Source organism: Pteropus alecto, unplaced genomic scaffold (assembly GCF_000325575.1).
Source record: "Pteropus alecto unplaced genomic scaffold, ASM32557v1 scaffold270, whole genome shotgun sequence".
Taxonomy (NCBI): Eukaryota; Metazoa; Chordata; class Mammalia; order Chiroptera; family Pteropodidae; genus Pteropus; species Pteropus alecto.
The window spans coordinates 2,519,430-2,540,729 of record NW_006430735.1 but is presented as its reverse complement, the minus strand read 5'-3'; the positions used below and the strand labels follow the sequence as shown (position 1 = coordinate 2,540,729).

Here is a 21,300-nt window from a genome sequence, read left to right as displayed (position 1 = left end):
AAAAAGTCACCTCCGAGCCTTTGTTGTTAATGGTGCCTTTTTCCAATGTATGTTGTATCCCATATAGTCACAGAGTGCCCTGGCACAGGCCCTGCGGTCAGCCAAGCATGACTATGACCTTCTACGAGAGCAATATGAGGAAGAACATGAGGCCAAGGCTGAGTTGCTCCGGGCCCTCTCCAAAGGCAGTGCTGATGTGGTTCAGTGGAGAATGAAGTATGAAGATGACACCATCCAGAGAACTGAAGACTTGGAGGATGCTAAGTGAGTAGAGCAAGGCTACCCTGAACTGGAGTTAGTTACACAGAGAAGTATGAGAATAGTGACTGTGTCTTTAAAGCCTCATGCGTGTATTTAACAAATACTTGCCAAGTACATGAACAAGCCCAGGACCTAAGCTGAAAAGTCACCACTGGCAAGAAGGACGTGCTCTAGTAGGGCTAAATAAAAATTATAACACAAAATGATAAAGACTACAGTGAGGTTGTAAAAAGACTCTTTCTAGTGGCACAAGGGACGTCTTCATAGAAGATGCGACTTTGAGATATAGTTTGAAAATGGGCTGGAACTTAAAACCCTATATTTTATTTGGAACGCCAAAATAATTGAGTCCATGTACGTACGGGTCTCCATACATTAAAATCATTGTGTCCCTAGCGTACAACTCATAGGCTACAAAGTAGTCTGTGGAGATGGACAGGAATGGTTGGAAACATGTTAGGATCATGCTTTATGGGACAGAGGTTTCTTTGAAAAGAAATCACCCTTAGAATACCTCTAGGGTTAGAATATCAGTTTTATAGCTAACACTACATAGAGGCTTTAGAAGTTCTCAGAAACTACAGAAGTTTGGGGCCCCAAAGAATCATGACTTGGTACCAGTATGTAGCACTGTAGCATTTTTCTCAGAGATCGAAGGACTGTGTATCTTTGAGAGAAAATGTCAAACTAACTCCAGCTTATAATCATTAAAGATTTACTCAAAAGAATGTGTCCCTGGCTGGGTAGCTTGGCAAAAATTGAGGGCAGATTAATACATTTCTTTTTAGCTTCCACCAAAGATATTGTTTTTTAGTTCTTCACTTAAATCTTTGAGATGTATTGCTGCACAGTTGTTGAACAGCTGCTGTATTCTGTCCCAGAATGAGTACCAAGTGATCCATCTCTATAGTCACAGCAACTTAAAAAGGGCTTTGGGATGACAGATACAAAAACACCTGCACTAGATGTTTTACGAACTATGGACCACAGAAAATTAGGGCTTTCAATTGAAATGGCTCTTCATATTCAAAACATGGCATTTGCTTCCAAAATAAGATTTTTTTGTTCTTCTAATGATTAAAGAATTTGAGTGAAAGTGCCCACCAGTCATTCTGTTTGATGGTCTTTTTTGAGGGATAGAAAAGATGGAAAGTATATAAACTACTTTACGACCACATGGATTTATTGGAACTAACAAATTGTTCTGTCGTACATGACAACTAAAGAAAAATAATTACCAAGCATGGTAATATCCGAATACTATTTTTGCTTTAAATTTAGTTAAACATCGATTAAATAAAGCATTGTCTTTATTATGTTTTCTCTCTAAATCACCTCAGGGAGGTAGAACCGCAGAAAAATTTTAGGATTCTATTTTTTTTTTTTCATTAGAAATTTGAGGATCTGTCTGCTTTGGTTTCCAGGCTCGGGTTCATATGGGTTAGTTTACTGGAGTCTAGCTCACCTGAGACCCAGTTTACTGCTTCTGAGTTCTACGTGCCCCAAGGATAGAGATGCAGTTTCTTAATCTCCCATAGTCCATTGGATATTTTAGACAACTAAGTAGATACTTATGGTTGGCAAGTCGAGAAGCAAAGTGGTAGCAGTATTAAATGTAGAACAACAACATCAGTGAAATGAGGGTGACCAACTTGTCCAGTTTATCTTGGATGAGCTTGATTTTAGTCCTGTGCCCTGGTGAAACCTCTTTAATTCCAGGCAAACCAGTATGGTTGGTCACCCAAAGTAGAATTCCTATTTTCTGGTACCAATGTAGCATTTCTAAAATAGTGAAAACACATATAATTATTTTATAAGACTCCTCTTTTAGGTGGGGTAAAACATCAGAATCTCCTGTCTTTTTTTTTTTTTAACTTTATTGAGATAGAATTGACATATAACATTGTATAAGTTTAAGATGCACAATGTGATGAGTTGATACACGTACATATTGTGAAATCTTTGCTCCGATAAGGTTAGTTAACACATCTTTTACCCCATGTAATTATCTTTTGTTGTTGTTACGATGAGAACATTAAAGCTTTACTCTCATAGCAACTTCCAAGTATATAATATGGTACCATTAAGTATAGTCATCATGTGGTACATCAGAACCTCCTAACAGTTAAGAAAAAATGAATGAAAGACATGAAGTGACTATTTAGAAAGCTAGTAAGTAAAGAGTAGTCATTAGAGCCCGGCTCCTTCCTGGATGCTGAACACACACTGGTTTCTTGCAGGATTCCACCAAAGGGGCTAAGTGCCCACATTGCTCTGTTGGTTTAGTTGTGTGGCACATGTGAATTCCCAAGGAACTTCTTCTGTTTAATAACAGTAAATTGGAAAAAGCTGTGGTACACACAGTACTTTTTACCTAAGACTTGTGATGCGTGACTAAGAATGGCACTGCCAGTGTCCCTGCAGGAGATGTGAGCAGGAGAACACGTTTCATCCATTAGAAAGCCCAAAAGCGCTGTATTGTGAGGGCGGTGGAAGTGGCACTTTAATAAACCACTCCATTTCAGGGGATGTAGATGGGAGCTAAGTACCTCCTAAGAGTAGTGAGACCTATTATATGAGCATAACGATGGGATGGATTTGTGTGTATGAGGTGGAAAAAACATTCAAAGAAAATTTTGGCATGTTTAGGAGCCACATGATAAGAGGGAGAGAGAATGAGCAGGAAAGAGCCAAAGAATGTTCCTGGGAAGCAGCGTAGCCAAGGAGCTCTTTAGAGACTAGCTGTGCCTAAGGATTCTTAACAGTTGCTTACTGTTGTTGGGGTATTCAGTACAATCTTTCTCTTTCTCTCATTTCTTACGAAGTCATCAATAAAGCCTAATTGCTTATTTGAAGTTTAAAGTAAGAAAATACATACAGGGATTCAGAGATCCTGAGTTCCAAGTCCAGGTTGGCGAAGTGAAGTGTAGAAGATAAAGGACCTGTAAACACAGGAGCCAGGGTATGATGGCCAGTAGATAACTGGGTTCTATAGGCCCAAGGAGGTCATTATCAGCCATGAGCTGCTTTTGCTTTATACTGTTAAGCTGACATCAGGGGCCACCCTATTTTGCACCCAAGCACTATCTTTAATCAAGGACACACTGGATGAGCTCTTGAAGACTGAAGCTTCACTTGCTCTTTGGGTCTCTCCTTCTCAGGAAGAAGCTGGCAATTAGGTTGCAGGAGGCTGCTGAAGCTGTGGGGGAGGCCAACGCCAGAAATGCCTCCTTGGAGAGGGCCAGGCACCACCTGCAGCTTGAGCTTGGGGACGCCCTGTTGGACCTTGGAAAGGCCCGCTCCATGGCAGCTGCGCTGGACCAGAAGCAGCAGCACTTTGACAAGTGCCTGGACGATTGGAGGCAGAGGCATGAGGAGTCTCAGATGATGCTGGACGCCTCTCAGAAGGAGGCCCGGGTCCTCAGCACCGAGCTCCTCAAGCTCAGGAACGCCTTCAAGGAGAGCACCATGAACCAGGAGACCCTCCAGAGGGAGAACAAGAACCTCCAAGGTACTCTGAGCCAGGCTTGGACTGGAGCAGGAGCTAGAAGCCCAGAGAGAGCCCCAGCTTCAAGGGCGAGGCTGTCCTTCGTGGGCATGGTTCCACTCAGGTGTTAACTTTTCCATTTTTAATACTTAAAAATAAGTTACTAAAGATATTATTTTTATGAAATTCTAAAAATGAGACTATCTTTCTATCTTTAGCCCCAATTCCACTCTGTGAAGGAAGCCACCATTAAGAATTTCTCTATATCCATGACCTTACTAAGACTTACCATGCATATATCATTGCATGGATTTTTTTAACTCAAATTACATGTTCTTCTACGCCATTTATTTTTCTATTTCTCAATATGTTTTCTAATTTAACAAATACTAAATGCTAGGCATTGTTTTATATACAACTATTCGTTGTTTAATACTCAGAACAATCCTACATGTTAATTTCCTTATCTATAAAATGCAGATCAATATTGAGTCATGTAAGGTCAAGAACTTATCCAAAATCACAACAGATAAGTAGCAAATCTGAGGCTTGAGTCGAGCCAGCTTGATTCTGGCATGTACACACTGAGCTATGACACTATAACTACTGAGCTATGACACTTTCCCATGTGCTCTGTGATTCTTTGCATGCCTATGCATGGAGACTTACCACGTGTTTGTTAATAGCTGCATCGTGTTTTATAATAAGGATGACTAACACTTATTTAAGTAGACCTTATTCATTTTAGATATGATTTTTCACAATTATAAATAATCTTATATTGTACATCTCTGTACATAATTCGTGGACACGTAAAAATATTTTAGGATTGAGTCCTAGAAATGAAATTGCTGGGTTAAAGGAATGAATTTTTAAATTTTGAGACACTGCCAAGCAGCTCTTCAAAGGGTCTGCCGACTTACACCATCACCTACAATGATGTGCGTGAAAACCCTAAGGTGCCCTGGGAGCAAGTTCATTACTATTGGAGCCATAAATAAAACTTGTTTTCTATGTTGACCTACAGAGTCCACGATCAGGTCACTGAATGGGCATGTGAGAGGTGCTGGAACAGTGGTTAGAAAACATTAGCTGCATCTGAATCCCCTGGAGGGCTTGTTAAAACACAGTTGGCTGGGCCTCATCCCTAGAGTTTCTGACTCAGTAGGTACAGGAGGGTGTCTGAGAATTTGCATTGCTAACAAGTTCCGATGTGAGGCCAGTGCTGCTGGTCTGGGGACCACACTTGGCCTGGGATGGGACTTGGGCAGAGGTCTTTTTCAAAAGCTCTCCAAGTGATTCTAAGGTGTGGTCCCATTGGAGAACCACTAACCTGAGTTTTCTCCTGGGAACCCCTCTTCTGGAGAGGACTTACAGGGAAGGATTTATTATTCACATGATAATTACCATCTAACATGTTTCTTTTTGTAACTTAAAAATTCTTGTCATGTCACGCCACAGCCCGCGATCTCTGAACCAGGAGGGCAGGCAAGCTCTTGAGCTCATTCTACTGCCTCTGGACTGTAGCTAATTCCCAGAGCTGCTTGGCCCTAATCTGCACCTCTTAGGTCCCTGAGGTTTCCTTCCCGAAGAGGCGAAACAGTATCAAGTGGTGGATATGGCAATAGCAATATCAAGTGGTGGAGGTTTTGTCACTTATGGATGCCATACTCTGTCAAAGGCTTGTGTTTATGAGAGTTACCCACAAACCCTCAAGTGCTTGAGCTCCCTCAGGATCTTTGGTCTATCTGTGCACATTGCATTGGTTTCTGGCAGACAATGACCCAGTTTATGCTTAAGTTCCTATCCTGTTACTGAGCGGCAGCTGACAAAACAGCAACCACTGGTAGTGATAGCTAAGCTCTTACCCTGAAAGTGTAAGGATTCCAGGTCTGTGTTTTGGAGCACCGCCAGGTAGAATCTGGCATGGCTCTGGAGAGCAGGACCGTCATGTAAAGTTGTGCAGGTTGTTCACTGCACAATCCTCTAAAAGGCACCATCCTCACCAGTTGCTGTAGGCAACTTTCTGACAGATGACAAAATATGTTGAAGAGATGCCTTTGTCTAATTCAAAGCCCATGTGTGCCAGTGGTGGCCTTGCCATTCGTTTATCAAGGATGGCATGACCACAGTCCCAGTGGAACTCTGGGAATAGTCTGTTGTGCTTGATATCATGCACCTGAGACTGGTTCCTTTCACTAACTTTGCTTTTTTCCCCCCTTTCCAGAAGAGATTTCTAATCTGACGAATCAGGTGAGAGAAGGAAAAAAGAACCTAAGTGAAATGGAAACGGTCAAGAAACGGATTGAACAAGAGAAGACTGAAGTCCAGGTGGCACTGGAAGAAGCAGAGGTATTTAACCTTCAGGGAGCAAAGAAGATTTTTCTTGTGACAGAACAGAAGATCTGCATTCTAGTAATAACAACAATAACACAGTGATATTTATTCCTGTTAACTACATGCTAGGCACTATGCCAAGTGCTTGTTATGCATTATTTTATGTAATCACTCTAGCAAACTATTGTCTCTTTTTACAAATGAGGAAATTGAGGCTAATAGAGTAGGATAAGCAATAGTGGACACAAATTTCCTGGTTGTAATGCAAACAAGAACCCAGGAACCATGTTTACTTGTTCACCAATTTATCCCTAGTGCCTAGACCTTCACTACTCAAAATGTGGCCCAAGGACCAGCTGCACAGGCGTCACCAGGGAGCTTGTTAGAAATTTAGACTCTTGGGCCTTTCCTTAGCTCTGTGGAATCAGAATCTGCATTTTAACAAGATCCCTTGGCGTTTCATATTCACATTAACATTTGAGAGAAGCAGTGGCCTAGAACACTGCCTTGTGTAGGAGAGATTCAATAAGTATTTGTTGAATGTTAAATGAATAAACATCTTCATACTTCCTCCTCTCTGAGCAATCGGTCAAAACACTTTATTTTACCAAAAAAAAAAAAAAAAAAAAAAAAAACAAAAAAAAAAAACCAAACAAACAAAAAAACACTTTAGGTAATTTGTTTTTTGAAAGCTCATCTTTGTGCAGGTTGTTTGACAGGAGTGTTTTCAGTGTTAAATGGTTTAAAAGTTCAGGAAAAAATCTCAGATTTTATCCCTAGGTGTTTGCTAGTGGTTGAAAACCCTTTTGCCAAAGAGGACAAAACTTAAAAGGAAGTCATCCTCTCACACTCATTAAGTAGTTAACAAGCTCTGCAAAACCTCTTTTCTCACAGCTAAACTTCATTTTCTTGACCCACCCTTTGAATGAGCACCCAGTCACATTAAAATGCAGCCCTATCCACTTACCCTCCAATAGAGAAAATGATTTTTAAAAGGCACAGCAGTCAGTTTTAGACAGGGCCTTTTGGAAGTGTGATAATGCAAAACTAGACTCCAAAGGACTGCTTTATGCTGAGCAGTGTCTGTTAAATTTATCTCATCACTACGTTTCTGTAAGAAGCTATGCCCATATTACCCTGCATGTAGAGCAGTCGAGTGGACACTACTCTTGCCTTTTTATGCATAATTATTTTCCAAGGTGTGGATAATAAGGGGGCCACACACTAAATTTGACAAACTCAAGGGAGGCCTGAATGGCAAGCCTTACAAACTCAGAGTCTGAAAGTTACCACATAGGATGGTGTGAACATAAAAACTCCTAGCCTAAAAGCAGCTCATGGCAGGTAGTCAAGACTTAGGCCTGTAGCTTCCTTGACAAAGGTCAATCTTTTCCTCAAGGAAGCCTATCTGTTGTCTTTTAACATCTAAAAAATCTCAGAGTAATCTTTTTAAAACTAATCAGGGTACAACATAAGCCTATCTGTTGTCTTTTAACATCTAAAAAATCTTTTTAAAACTAATCAGGGTACAACACCAGAGCATGAGACCACACACAGAACCCCTCATGGTTATCTTATTTCTCACATACCATCTCTATGTGCTGTAAATGTTAATTGTTAACTCTTCTTTACCCACCGATGTAAAAGAAGTGTATGTCTCTCCATTTTATTTTTTATTCAATCCCAGAGATTTCCTCGCTTTGCTTTCTCCTGCCCCCTTAATCTGTCACCAAAGGATTTCATGTAACCCTCCCCATGTTTCCTCCTTTTATGCTAATGTAGAAAATAAGCTGCAAGATCGCCATTCTCTAGAGCATTTTCTCAATCTATTGTCAGCAATTGTCAGTGTGGCTCAAATAAACTCACAAAAACCCCCTACAGGTTTGGACTTTTCTTATAGCGACAGAGTTCTACATTTTATATAGAATCCTTTCTTAGCAGTGTGGTGGTCCTTGTAAAATTGGTAAATCTTGTTTCATATATTTATTCCTTTTGGTTCTCTGGCCATCCTAGGTAAGACTTTCCAAAGCTACCACCTTAACCCAGAGAAGTAACTCCTATGATAGAAATTTCAAGCACCATGACAACCTAATGAGATATGATTGGGCATGGATGGTTTTAGTCCTGAATACCATGTAGACATCTTCGTATGTTAAATTGACTAGCGCAACAAAGGTGAGACTAAGGCTATAGTGCGCATACCATTTAGCACCACTAGATGGCATTCTATTCGAATTTTCTCAAGTTTTGTCTTCAGCCGCATCTGTAAATACTTCATCAACTTGGACATCTATTTGTAAAATTGAGTTATTTATTTTCCTGGGTGAGCCTTTATGAGAAACTTTATCAGATTATTTTTGAAGTCACAAAACTCAAATTATCCCAGGTCACCTTCTCAAAGATTTACTTTCTCAGTGCAATCTGGAGGGTGAGAGGTGACAGTTTCCCCTGAAGGAAGGAAGGGTGCTGTTCCCTAAGAGAAAATTGTTATCCAAGCATTTGACTTTGATTTATTTTCTTTTATATTGAAAGTAGTGTTGAGAGAACAGCAGCGAAGCCTTAAGCCATATTAAAATTTCCAACATCTTTATTTTTATTTTGAAATTGCTACTCAGTTTTTATTTTTGGTATGTACTAAGCACTCCTCAAAAGTGGCTACTATAAAAATTACTCCTGCCCTCAGGATTGTCTGTCAATTGTTAACTGACCAATAGATTGTCAGTCACTCCTTATGCCCTTCATAAATATCCTCTTCGGTATCCTCCAAGTGTTTGTTTTTTGTTCTATATAAATTTTATCTTTGAAACAGGCTTTAAAAATTTAATCAAAGCTACAATTTTAAACTTGACTCATCTTTATAATAACCCTTGCAGTAATTGCCTTATATTTAAATATTCAAAGGGGCAGGAGATCACCCTACCTGTCAAAGTAATCCATTTGATGTAGCAGTAATAATTATGGTGATAATGGCTCACACTGAGTGTTACACATCAAGTACATCCTAAATTCCTTTATTCTCCATATGACAGTATTGGGACACTGTCCTGTTTCTTGCTCTTTGAATGCTTTCAACTTTTTCCATGATATCCAGAATTGAAAGATTCCATGGGGAATTATCACCTTCCTTGTTCTAGCTTTGATACTTCCATTGATTCATCCCAAAGATAGAATTAATTAGAAAAAGTCAAGAGTAATAAATTAAAAAGTTTAGAGATAGTCAGACAAGATTGAGATTTTCTACTTTAAAAAGGTTTTAGAACTCTAGTCCTTGAACTATAGCTGAAAACCCTAAGAATGTCAAAGTTATAAGTGACATGACAAATAAAAGTAATCACTTGTCTCTCATCCTGTTCCCATCTTCAGGGACCTGATTTGAACTTAGATTTCTCCCAGCAAATCTAAAGAAAGCTACATTAGTGACATACATTTTGAGAAGAAAAAAAAGTTTGTCTCAAAGTGGACTTAATTTAGTGCTTTTTATTTATTTCAGGGAGCTCTGGAACGTAATGAAAGCAAGATTCTTCGTTTCCAGTTTGAACTCTTGGAAACCAAAAAAGAACTTGAAAGAAAGCTTTCAGAGAAAGATGAAGAAATAGAAAATTTTAGGTATTTAAGATTATTTTGATAAGCAACTTTTGTGTATTTTAAAACTCTTGACTGAACAGAACTTGTTGTGTTTGACTACTTTTATGACCTCTCTTGGAATATTATCAAAGAAACTTAGTCTAAGCTTACACTAGAATCATTCTAGTAAGCTCACCACTGTTACTATTAAGGAATACCTTTACATATTTACTGTCAATTTTTATGATTTCAAAAAAATATTTGAGCAGCTTCTACTCTAATACAAGACTCAAAAAAGACATACACAAAGCATAACTGTATGTACAATTACTGTGTATATTGTCTGGGTCTTTGTATAAAAAATTTCTTGGGAATTCAAGAAACAGATAATGCTAAATAGTAGAGGAAAAGAATTAAATATGGTGTTGTACATTAAAATTAATGTCAGATCAGAGTGACGTTTTCACATACCCCCTGCCTGTTCCTGTAGCCACTTGTCCGGGGAGGAGCAAGCCAAGAGCTAAGCTGCTTATTGAATCTCCGTTGAAGCAGCTGAGTCCTAATAGTCAGGAAACTGAATGAGACAGGACTCATGGGTGGCAGGATCTTTTCTGAGCTTCATCATTACAAGCCGATGACTAGACATTCCACTTCTTAGCTTCTCAGCGAAGCAAGGGGGTAAAAGCAGCCGTATACATGTCACAGAAGGTGGCAAGGAAGATCAGAAAGCTGATGTTGGCAAAAGACTTCACACTCTGCAGATCAAAGGCACAATTATAAACACATGGAATTAACCATGATTATATTACCTATCTGAGCTGTTCTCTTAAGTCAATGCCATATGTTAGCAAGGAAAATCATTTGAGTCTGAGGTTCAGTTGGCAACTCGCTTGAAATGTGTTTGTTAATTTTTAAAAACCCTGTTAACATGTACAATCAAACTGGCCTATTTCTCATAGTCCATTTTCAGACAAAACTCCCACAGGGGTCATTTTTTTAATGAGGATGTCAGCCAAATTTGGCCCTCTGTGTGCTTTGAGTTTTCTTTGCTCTCACTCACTGGCAGTTTCCTCTCTAGGACTGACTGTGGTGATGAATTCTGGTCTACTTAAGAGCCTCTGAGTCAGTGTCTAAAAAAATTTTTTTTGATGAAGGGCAAAAACATTGAGCCTTGATATTTGCCCTACTTCCTTCCACGAGGAACAAAAATAAATGTCTCCTTGTGCAGTTAAAAAAAAAAAAAAAACATTTCAGGTAACGTCAAATCTGTGTCTATTAATAAACCCAGCTAAGGAAAAATGAATCCTCAGAGAGTCTGCATCTCATCAGGTACATCTGAATGTCGTAGAGCTGTTCACCAATTATAATAATCTTAGTGCAAAGGAAGCCAGAGATCCAAACAGCTAGGGCTGGAGAAGAAAGAACGGAAGACTAGACAGGAGCTGTTGAAGGGGCTGAAAAAAGAAGAGGCGGGCTGGAAGGAGGGGTGAGCTATTCACAAGTTTTAGTTAATGATTCATAATCACTATAATAGGTACATCCGGACAGGAGAAATGAGCATATCTTACAAAATATCACAAATAGCATCCCAAACCCTTTAGATGTGAGTGTTCTGTATGAGTGCAGATTGTATCAGAATGCCTTGATTTAATCCACTGGTATAATCTGACTTCAGGGCTAAGAGAGGAAGGGATCTTAAGGAAACTAAATAGAATGCCCAGAAAATTCTAGCAAAGCATAAGATTTTAAGCAATCAAGGACAAGCCAGGTAAATTATAGAACTCAAGGGAAATATTGCCTGAGGGCAAGATGAAGTACAAGGGCGTATGTCCACATAAACCATGGGAAACTCTACAGAAACTGAAGGGGGTATGAGAGACAGGACCCAGGAACCTGAAGAGATCACAAAAGCTGGAGAGACTCAGAGGCAAAGGCAAAACTTTGACAGTGTTGCAAGATGGGCAACTCACTCAACTCATTCACTGAGCTCACTCTTCCATTCAGTGAAGACTAATCCTGAGTGAGGCAGGCCTGGAGGCCTACTGGTAGTGAAAAGTGTGAACAGCTGGTATGTGTGTCATATGTTTCACTTGTTCAACAGATATCTGAGTACATAATGTTTGCCAGACACTGTGCCTGCTATTCTAGCCAAGGCTTTCTAAACTTTTATGGATAAGAACATTTTTTTTTCCTAATTTCTACAAATGTTATAGTTAGCATAGCTAGAGGTAGGGGAGGTGACAGTGTAGTCATTGATGGAAGAAAAGGAAGAGCTTTGGTGGCTGGCTTTGATCCTTTCCATCCTAGACATAAGAGAGGAAGACTGACATCAGTGGCCAGCTTAAAGACTGTCTGGTGGCCATAACTCCCGTGTAAGTCAAGTCCTAGCACAAGACCCAAGACTGAGTTAAAAACAAGTTGGTCAGATACGTCCTGAATCTTTGGGAATCATCAGTTCTATTTCTCCCAACTCAGGGTATTTAAGGAAATGCTGAAATATGTGAGGCTTTTTTCCTTGGCCTAGGCCAGGGTGCACCTGGCCTATTTTCTACTCTCCCAGACATATGCAGAAAGGTGCTATAGAAAGAGCTTTAGGGAATGAGGTACTGAAATTCTTTATCAAAATACATTTATTTGCTTTCGTTTGCTCACCTGTAGAAGAGTTAGGCAAACTCTTTCTGTATTAGGTCAGACAGCAAATGTTTCTGGATTTGTACGCCATCGGGGCTGTGTCACAGCTACTCAGATCTGCAGTTGTAACTTGAAAGCTGCCATAGACATTGGAAATAAAATAGGCATGGCCAGATTTGGCCCACAGCCCATGGTATGCCTACCCCTGGCCTGTACCTCAGTTACATAACAATGTTCCATCATCTTTTTCTTCCATATAGTCCACTTCTCTGAACTCAGTAAGCTCAGGTTTTGTCACGTGGTCTTAATTTACATGCACCATATAACTTAATTTCTTTTATTGTCCCAGTTTCTGCCAGAAGAATATGTTTAAATCTCTTCTCATTTCTAAAGTATTTTAGTGTGCCTTCAAGAAGTAGGATCTCAAATTCAGACATGATATTTAGTTAGCAAAATATCTTGTTAATCATTTTAAAGCCAAATCATGTGTATTGGAATTAAGAAACATCTTATATTTCTCTGATGTAGATGAGCAGTATTGCAAGAGAAAAAAAAGGACCTACTGCATTGACTGTATAGCTTTTTCAAGTTTTCAGGTTTTTTTGTTTTGTTTTGTTTTTGTTTTTTTTTTGGTTTTTTTTTACATTTGGTTTCTCAAATTGTATTTCATATTTCAGGAGGGAAATTCTTACTACATTGCCATGGCCCTGAGTGCTTCATTTTTCTTAAAAAATGTATTTGGGGGAGTTTTCATTTTAAAGATATCTTGACACTGCATGAATTGTGTTGATTGTCTAGCAGCCATTCTCTAGGTCTGTATCATATCCGAGCCTCTTAAACCTCAGTGCTTCTATGTGTCGAGAGGCACTCATGAAGTTTCATAAACAACTGTGGGAAAAGGACAGTTTGAAACATTCGGTTGGTCTACTTAAGTAGAATGTATCTCTGTACAGAGGATTTTGACACCAGACTAGCGATGCTTTAGTTTTCCTGTGTAAGAGGAGTCAACAGTGGCAAAAATGAGTTTCCCCAATGTAACACAGAGAAATGTCTTAAAGCTTTTAGTGATGTTGAGTGTGTGTGTCCTTGTAGGACTTATGGGCTAGGGCTGCCATAGCAAAATGCAGACTAGGTAGCTTAAACAACAGAAATTTAGTTTCTCACACTTCTGACAGTTGGAAGTACAAGGTCGAAGTATCAACAAATTTGTTTTCTCCTGAGGCCTCCTCTCTTCTTGGCTTACAGATGGCTACGCACTTGCTGTGTCTTACCAGGGGCCTTTCTGTGTTTGTGCATCTCTGGTGTCTTTGTGTGTGTCCAAATGTCCTCCTTTTATAACGATACCAGTCAGATTGGTTTAGAGCCCACACTAACGGCCTCGGCCTCATTTTTACCTTACTCACCTCTTCAAAAAGTTCTATCTGCAAATACATTCACATTCTGAGGTATTAGAAGTTAGGACTTCACCATATAAATTTGGGTGTTGAAAGTAAGGTGGACACATTCAGCCCATTACAGTCTCTATTAATTTTATATGCTAGCATACCTATAGGATTCTGATCTGGAAACTGAACAAAGGCCAGGACCTAAGGATAGGCATGAGAGGCTGACCTCAGCTCTTGGGGGCCAGGGGAATGGGGTTGGTAGAGGAGAGGTGCTAGGTCTGGGCTCTGGAACCAGGAAGTGTTATTTCCCATACGTTTCCATAACTACTTCTGAGACCTACCCCCAGCTATGGGGAGAAAAGTGGACATGGAAAGTGATGCTTCCACCTGTTACCCAGTCAGAAACTTTGACCACACTTCTGCTTCCCTGCAGGCTGTATGCCTTCCCGATTGGCCTTAGAGCTCAGGACAAAAACTCAAAAACAATTCAATGTGGAACCTAATTCTGACACAAGATAAATATGTTTTTACTGTTTGTGCTGATAGGCTCTATGAGGAAGAATATCTGTCTAGCACTAAGAATGTTTGTCTTATCTGTCCAGCACTAGGCCCTGTTTCACAGGGTGGGCTTAACAGAGCGTGTATTAGTTATAGCAGTTAATCTGTCCTGACTCACCCACCAAATCTTGATGGCTTAAACTATCAAAGTTTGTTTTTTTGTTTGTTCATTTTATTTATTTTTGCTCTATGTCAGAGTGCAGTGTGGAGTAGGGATGGAGAGCAGGCCACTATTCTTCAAAATCATTCCCATGTTTCTCCCATCTTGTGATACCACGATTTCCATATGTGGCCACCAAGTTTGCCATAGATGGGGAAGAGAGAATACAGAATCACAGAAGTAAAAAATTTGTACTGGCAAGGCTTATAAACACTTCTTCCCGTAGTCCATTGATCAGAATTCAGCTACATATCCCCAAGCTCATTGTAAGAGTGTTAGGAAATGATTGCCGTGGGATCCTCGAGTTTTTCATTGCCTTCCTGAATAAACATCTATTATCTAAGCATCTGTCACTTTGTCATCGTGAAGGAATATTGAAGTAATTCACTACCACACAGCAGCTGGTTTCCTCAGCTAATCCTTGGTTGTGCTTGCAAACTCCTAGAGAAAGATAACCATGCTGTTCTAGGGAGCTGAGCGTCTGCAGGCCATTAGAACTGTGTTGCTGGAGTCCAGGACTTATTCCAAACTGGGTGGTTCTTTCTTGCCTTGTTCAGACACTTTCTATCATTGAAAATGTTTAAATATTATGGCTGTCTTGAAAAGCATCCTTCCTTCACCCTTAGCCATTCTAGAAAATCCTGATATTTGCTCCAGACTTCCCCTTAGGGGGTGTCAGATAAGGATAAGTCTGCCCCACAAGAACCTCAAAAAAAGTTCTGCTACTTCCCCAGGAAGCTGTTCTGGGAATCTTAGTCTTTTATGATGGCGTATGCTAACTAACCTACCCCTTCAATCTCTGTGTTTTTAAAATGAAAATCTTTTAGACTCATTTTGTTAATTATCCAGAATTTTTCTTGAATTTTAATGTTTTTCTGTTTCCTAAACTGTTATGTACACAGCAGGTAACCTTCCCTAATTTGGGTGCATGATTTTTTCCCCTTGAATGTTATCCTAAAATTAGGAGGAACCAGCAGTATGCTATTGACTCCCTGCAGTCCAGTCTAGATTCTGAAACCAAGAGCAGAATTGAGGCTACGAGGCTGACGAAGAGCATGGAAGGGAACCTCGGTGAGATGGGACTCCAGCTGAGCACTGCCAACCAACGGGTGTCAGAGGCAACAAAGTCCCTGAATCAACTTCAAACTCAAATCAAGGTACAGTTGACTCTTGAACAACGTAGATTTGAACTGCACGGGTCCACTTATACATCAGTTTTTTTCCAACAAATACTGTAATATATTTTCTCTTGTGATTTTCTGAATAACATTTTCTGTCCTCTAACTTTAAGAATACAGTATATAATGCATATAACACAAAATAAGTGTTAATCGACTGTTTATGTTATCAGTAAGGCTTCCACTCAACAGCAGGCTATTAATAGTTAAGTTTTGGGGGAATCAGAAGTTATCTGCAGATTTTTAACTGGGGGGGTCAGTGCCCCTAACTTCCCCATTGTTCAAGGGTCAAATTATAATATGGGGGCGGGGAGCGACTCTGCTTATGGACACGGATCAAGCAACAGATTGTATTGAGCAATAAAAGTGAGGAAAACAAATCAAAGTCTACAAGAGAGCAGGAACATGCTTAAATTTAAATCAGTGGAGGTTTGTTCAGAGCGTATGTGCAAAGGTGCATATCCTATTGAACCAGAGGGATCTGGGGTCCAGGCTCTCGTTTTTTCTTGAAGGATCTTCGGGTGCAGCTGGATGACAGCACACACCTAAACAGTGAGCTGAAGGAGCAGGTGGCTGTGGCTGAGCGGCACAACTCTCTTCTCAAGTCTGAACTAGAGGAACTGAGGTCCTTGCAAGAGCAGACAGAACGTGGGCGTAGGCTGGCAGAGGAAGAGCTCCTGGAAGCCACAGAAAGAATCAATCTTTTCCATACCCAGGTGGGGCCCATAAACTCCCCAGCTGCATCAGCTGGTCGAAAGCACTGGTTTCCATATATGGTCAGCCTGGAACCATACACAGCTGCCCTGTCAAACCTTGGGTGAGCCATTGGCAGCAGAGCAGTGATTACACTATTCATTTATTCCCAAGTGTATTTGTTCCTTAGGGCTGCTCTTACAAAGAACCACAAACCCGTGGCTTAAAACAACAGACATTTATTTATTTTTTTCACATTTCTGAAGCCTAGAAGTCTGAAACTAAGGTGGTGGCAGGGCCATGCTATCTGTGCAGCTCCTAGGTAAATCCTTTCTTGCCTTTTCCTGGCTTTTGGTGGTTTGTCGTCAGTCTTTGGTGTTCTTAGCTTATGGATACTTTACTCCAATCCTCCACCTTCATGTGGCATTCTCCTTGTGTGTCTTAAAAATATCTTTCCTCTTTGAGTATCTGTCTCTGTCCAAAGTTTTTCTTTTTATAAGTACATTAATCATATTGGATTAGCACTCACACTAATGACTTCATTTAACTTGATTACTTCTGTAAAGACCCATTTCCAAATAAGTTCACATTCTGAAGTATTGGGGGTTAGGACTTCAACGTATATTTTTGGTGGAGGGACACAATTTAACCCTAACACTAAGCCTTCTGCTAGAAAAATGGACTATCAGGACATTCACGTTGGAGAGAGGGATGAACATTCTCAAATGTTATAGAACCACTTGCCTGCTTTTCCTATTCTCTTTAAGCTACATGTTCTCCCAGCATTCCAGGTTTTTTTTTTTTTTTTTGCTTCAGAGCCAGAAGATACCTAACAGTTCTCTGTTGTTGCTGACAGAGATGATGTGCTGTCAGGACTCTGGCTTCTCATGGAAGGTTACATAACTGACACAAAGTGAAAATTCTTAGAATCTTTGCCATTCTCATAGAACCAGGAGAAACCATAGTGATTAGGACAAATATAGTAAATGGGTCATTCAACAAACATTTTTAGGGTACCCACCAGAACCTGGACTGGTACATGTGGTTTAAATGCAAAACATCTCCATTGTCCTAAAACTGTGAAGACCCAAGTAAACAAACTAGTGCACTGCTGTATCATGATAGAGCAAGCACAACCCTACAGAAAGCCTTCTCGGACAATCCTAGACTTAGGTAGGTGTACGATATACTTAATCTGAGTCTTGAAGGCCATGTAAGAAGTCAGTCAGAAAGAAGAGTCAAGGGCAGAGGCACAGGGAGAAGAGGGAATTGGAAATGTTAAGAGAAATCGACATACTCATTGGAGCATGTGGTTGGGGGTAGGAGAGATCAACAGAAATGATGTTAAAAGCTAAGCCACCAGGGATCTTGAATCTGAGACTGATGGAATATGAATTCTATCTTGCAGCTAGCTAATAAAGGTCCACGGAAGAATTTTGAGCAGCTGAAAGTGAAGTTATTAGATTTGCATTTTAGGAAGTTTACTCTCATGATCGTTGTGAAGGATGAATTAAAACAACTAATGGCAGAACTGCCACACTTTTTGACCTTTAGAAATGTTTGTGGGGTCATTTTGGTTGCCACAGTGACTGGAAAGTGCCACCGACATTTAATGGGCAAGGTCTAGAGATACTAATACTCCCGCAAGGTGCAGGATAATTCTATATCACAAAGAATTACCTCTCCTAGAATGCCAATTATATACCCACTGAGAAAAAAGGAAGTATAAACCAAAGATGTACCAGCTGGAAGGCATTGCAATTAGTTTGTGCCTACACTTTGACTTTTGTGTACATGTTCATGACACAATCCTATTTGGATACCATGTGGTGTAGAACAAATAGGCTGTAGGTTATGTGTGATTCCCAGCAGGCTAACTCGCATCAACATTTCTTTCTCTCTCAAGAAAGCTGATCTAAATACAATGGGTGGGATTCTTATAAAGTAGAATATTGAATTTTTAAAAAGTAAATCATTCACTATCTGTAGTACTTAATAGCTATTGGCAACAAATCATTTGCCATGCATGTTATAATTGATAATGCATCAGTGAGTCCCAGTATGATGGAAAAAAACAGTGTCCTAGTGAGAGATAAGGAGATGGATTTGGAAGAAAAAAAAAAGGCAGTAGAGACCTGGTCTCTAGGGCTGAGTTTCTGAAACTTTAGGTATACAAGAAAAACTAACACAAAAATGCAAATTCTCAGCTCTCACCCCAGATCACTAATCAGAGAATCTCTGAAGTGGGACCCAGCAATCAAGCAAGTTCTCAGGTGACACCGCAGTTCCAGAGATTACCATTTAACCAGTAGACCTAGGTGATATATTGCTCATAAGAACCTCTCCCCTACCTTAACCATGCAGGACACCTTACAGTTACTAGAACACTATCAGTCTTTTGATAACATAATGAAACTTTTATGGAACCTTCTTAGGCCTCTCTGAATTCTCAGACTGCTAGCCTAGAAAAAACTTATGAGGCCAAACTTCATCTTGGCCAATTACATGTGTTCTTTTTCAAACCCGAGCTGTGACAATCTAGATTAACCTTCCACACAAGACTCCCTAACTCCTTTCATCCTCAAAGGAATCAATTAGAGTCATTCAGCTTATAGAAGTCTCAACTATTATCTTCCTAGAAGATTTGATATGATTCTATATACAAAATATTTATATCTGTAGATTATTTGTATCTGTACCTTCCTTCACAAAGAAGGAGATCCTAAGGAGTTATGTGCAGTGAGCACCCAGAAAATTCTCCAGGAAAATATACTTAACCCTTCCTGCCCCTTACCCCAGGCCATACCCATGGTAATGGAAAGCCTGGGAGTGCACAGATCCCAGCTCTCTGTAAGGACAGAGGATGGCAGCCTTGATGAAGATGCTTTATGCCATCAGGGAATCAGGGTAGAACCTGTGAGCCTGGAATATCTTTCTATTTCTAAGTCTCAGTCCTGCCACCAAAAGAGTTCTTAGCTAGAGGAAAATAAAAGGACAATGAGGAGAGATAAAAAATAGAAAGCTCATGTCTTTTATATACACTCTCTATGCTAAGGTTTCACACCCTCAGAAAAGCTGTGCTTCAAACACAGAACAAATAGCAGCAAAATGAGCTCCAGGAAGGAAAGAATTAGGGCAGCGCCAGCCACAGAACAAAGAATCCTCCAGCGTAGTGGGGTTTCTAAGGGCTAGGGGACAAGGCTCATCTGAACTACTCTTCCTACCTCTTCATTGCAAAGTCTAATAGGAAAGGAGGTAGATAAAGAGGAAGATTTTTTTTCCTGGAACATCATGCTCCCCAAATGTCTACAGTTGACCCTGACTTCTGCTATAGGACATTTGCTTCTACCCCATCAAAGAATGAAAGGCTGAAGAACATACTGCTCAACAGATTGAAAACCAAACACATGTTTGGGGCTTTAGTTTATCTGGATCCATCTCTTCTCTCTGATTCTGGCTGCCATCACTTTGATACGGAATGGTTGAAATCTCTTCCATTCAAGTATGCCTTTGATGGCAAGGGACTTTTCTAAAGTGGCCTCCCAGGTTTCCAAGTGTTGCTGATGTGAGTGTGGCTGACTAGAATAAAACTCACTCCTGGCCCTCTGTCTCCACGACTGCATGTCCTGAACAGACCAACTTGTGTTTGCATGTCTGGTCTCACCTTGCCTAACAAGACTGCTGCTTTTCCTTAGAATACAAGTCTGCTCAGCCAGAAGAAGAAGTTGGAGGTTGATGTTGCCAGGATGCAAAAGGAAGCTGAGGAGGCAGTGCAAGCATGTCAAAATGCAGAAGAGAAGGCCAAGAAGGCAGCCACTGAGGTGGGTGTGTTGACTGCTTGCTCACTCCTGCCCTCCAGAGCTGACTGGAACAGTAGCCAAGGGGCAGAGCCCAATCTGCAGCCAAAAAGGATTCCATTGATTCTCCATACAGCCAGGAAGAGGTTAGCTCACCCTCTGCTCTCTGTTCCCATTTTGAAAAAATTAGGAGCTAATTAGGCCAATTAGCTCCTCCCCTTCAGCCTCCTGAGGCAATGAAAAAGAGCAGTTGAATTTCTATAAGCAAAACCTTCTGAAAGCCAGAGATTTTTTTTAAGTGAAGACACTTTCCACTTGTGAATCAATATATCTAGTGTCTAGAAACAATTCTTCCTGTATTTCCTTACAAATAGCTATTTTCCTAGAGTATATTAATGGTTTTATGACAATGAATCAGGTTGGTAAAGAAGGCTTCAGGACTGTTGTGTGCCTTCTTTATTTGCAAGTTTAGAATTGTTGGCGGTGGTGGTTTTCCTCAATGACACTAAGCTCAGAGTTGGCTGCCAGCCTTAACTATACCTTGTGGGAACTGGAGAAAGGCCACCCCCTGGGCACTCTCTGTGGGTAGATGCAGCACTTCTCTCAAAGGGTTTGGCAAGCAGAAGGCGATACTCAGAAAAAGAAAATATGAAGGGAAGATTGGGGGAGGGAGGTGGTGGAAGAGGTGCGTGTGTCCGGAGGACCCAGCCTTGCAGGTCCCTTGCCGAGGGGAGCTTGGTCTTGATTTCAGCCTCCACTGACCCCATCCCCATCAAGTGATTTTGTGTAGTCCAAATCCACAACCATATGCAGCAGCCCTGACCTTGCCATGTGAATGGGAGCTGATCCTCTTGCTTAAAAGGATATGGGAACTGGGGAGACAAGATATTCAGTTCAATTTTACATTATTAACTTTGAAATTCAAAAAGGGGAAGAGCTTTTGTCTGTATTTGCCTGAGTTATTTAGCACTTGGGGAGCTAAACAAAATGTTTGCACAAAATCCTAGCTACCAGGTCACTGTAGAATCCAGAAGAATGGGGAAGCATGCCTATCACTCAGCCATTTTGTATCAAGGCAGACACTTCTGCTCTCTGGTGGAAAAGAGGTGTGTAAAAGCTTGAAAATGTTTGGCCAAGGGAAAACTAATGTGCTTAACATTTATGAAAATCCACATAGAAAGGAATAAAAAGAGCTTCAAAGTCTGCTTGACAAATTTATGTAGTAGTCACACATTATGAGTTCTATCTG

At 40.3% G+C, this 21,300-nt stretch overlaps 1 protein-coding gene across 1 annotated transcript in view; it reads left to right on the top strand.

Annotated features, from left to right (window-relative positions):
- MYH15 (myosin heavy chain 15) overlaps window positions 1-21,300 on the top strand; it is a 123,208-nt gene that overhangs the window by 85,929 nt on the left and 15,979 nt on the right. Inside the window, 7 exon segments of the mRNA XM_015594958.1 lie at window positions 68-264; window positions 3,423-3,772; window positions 5,976-6,100; window positions 9,576-9,691; window positions 15,348-15,540; window positions 16,074-16,277; window positions 19,950-20,075. Of these exon segments, the coding sequence (XP_015450444.1) occupies window positions 68-264; window positions 3,423-3,772; window positions 5,976-6,100; window positions 9,576-9,691; window positions 15,348-15,540; window positions 16,074-16,277; window positions 19,950-20,075 (1,311 nt within the window).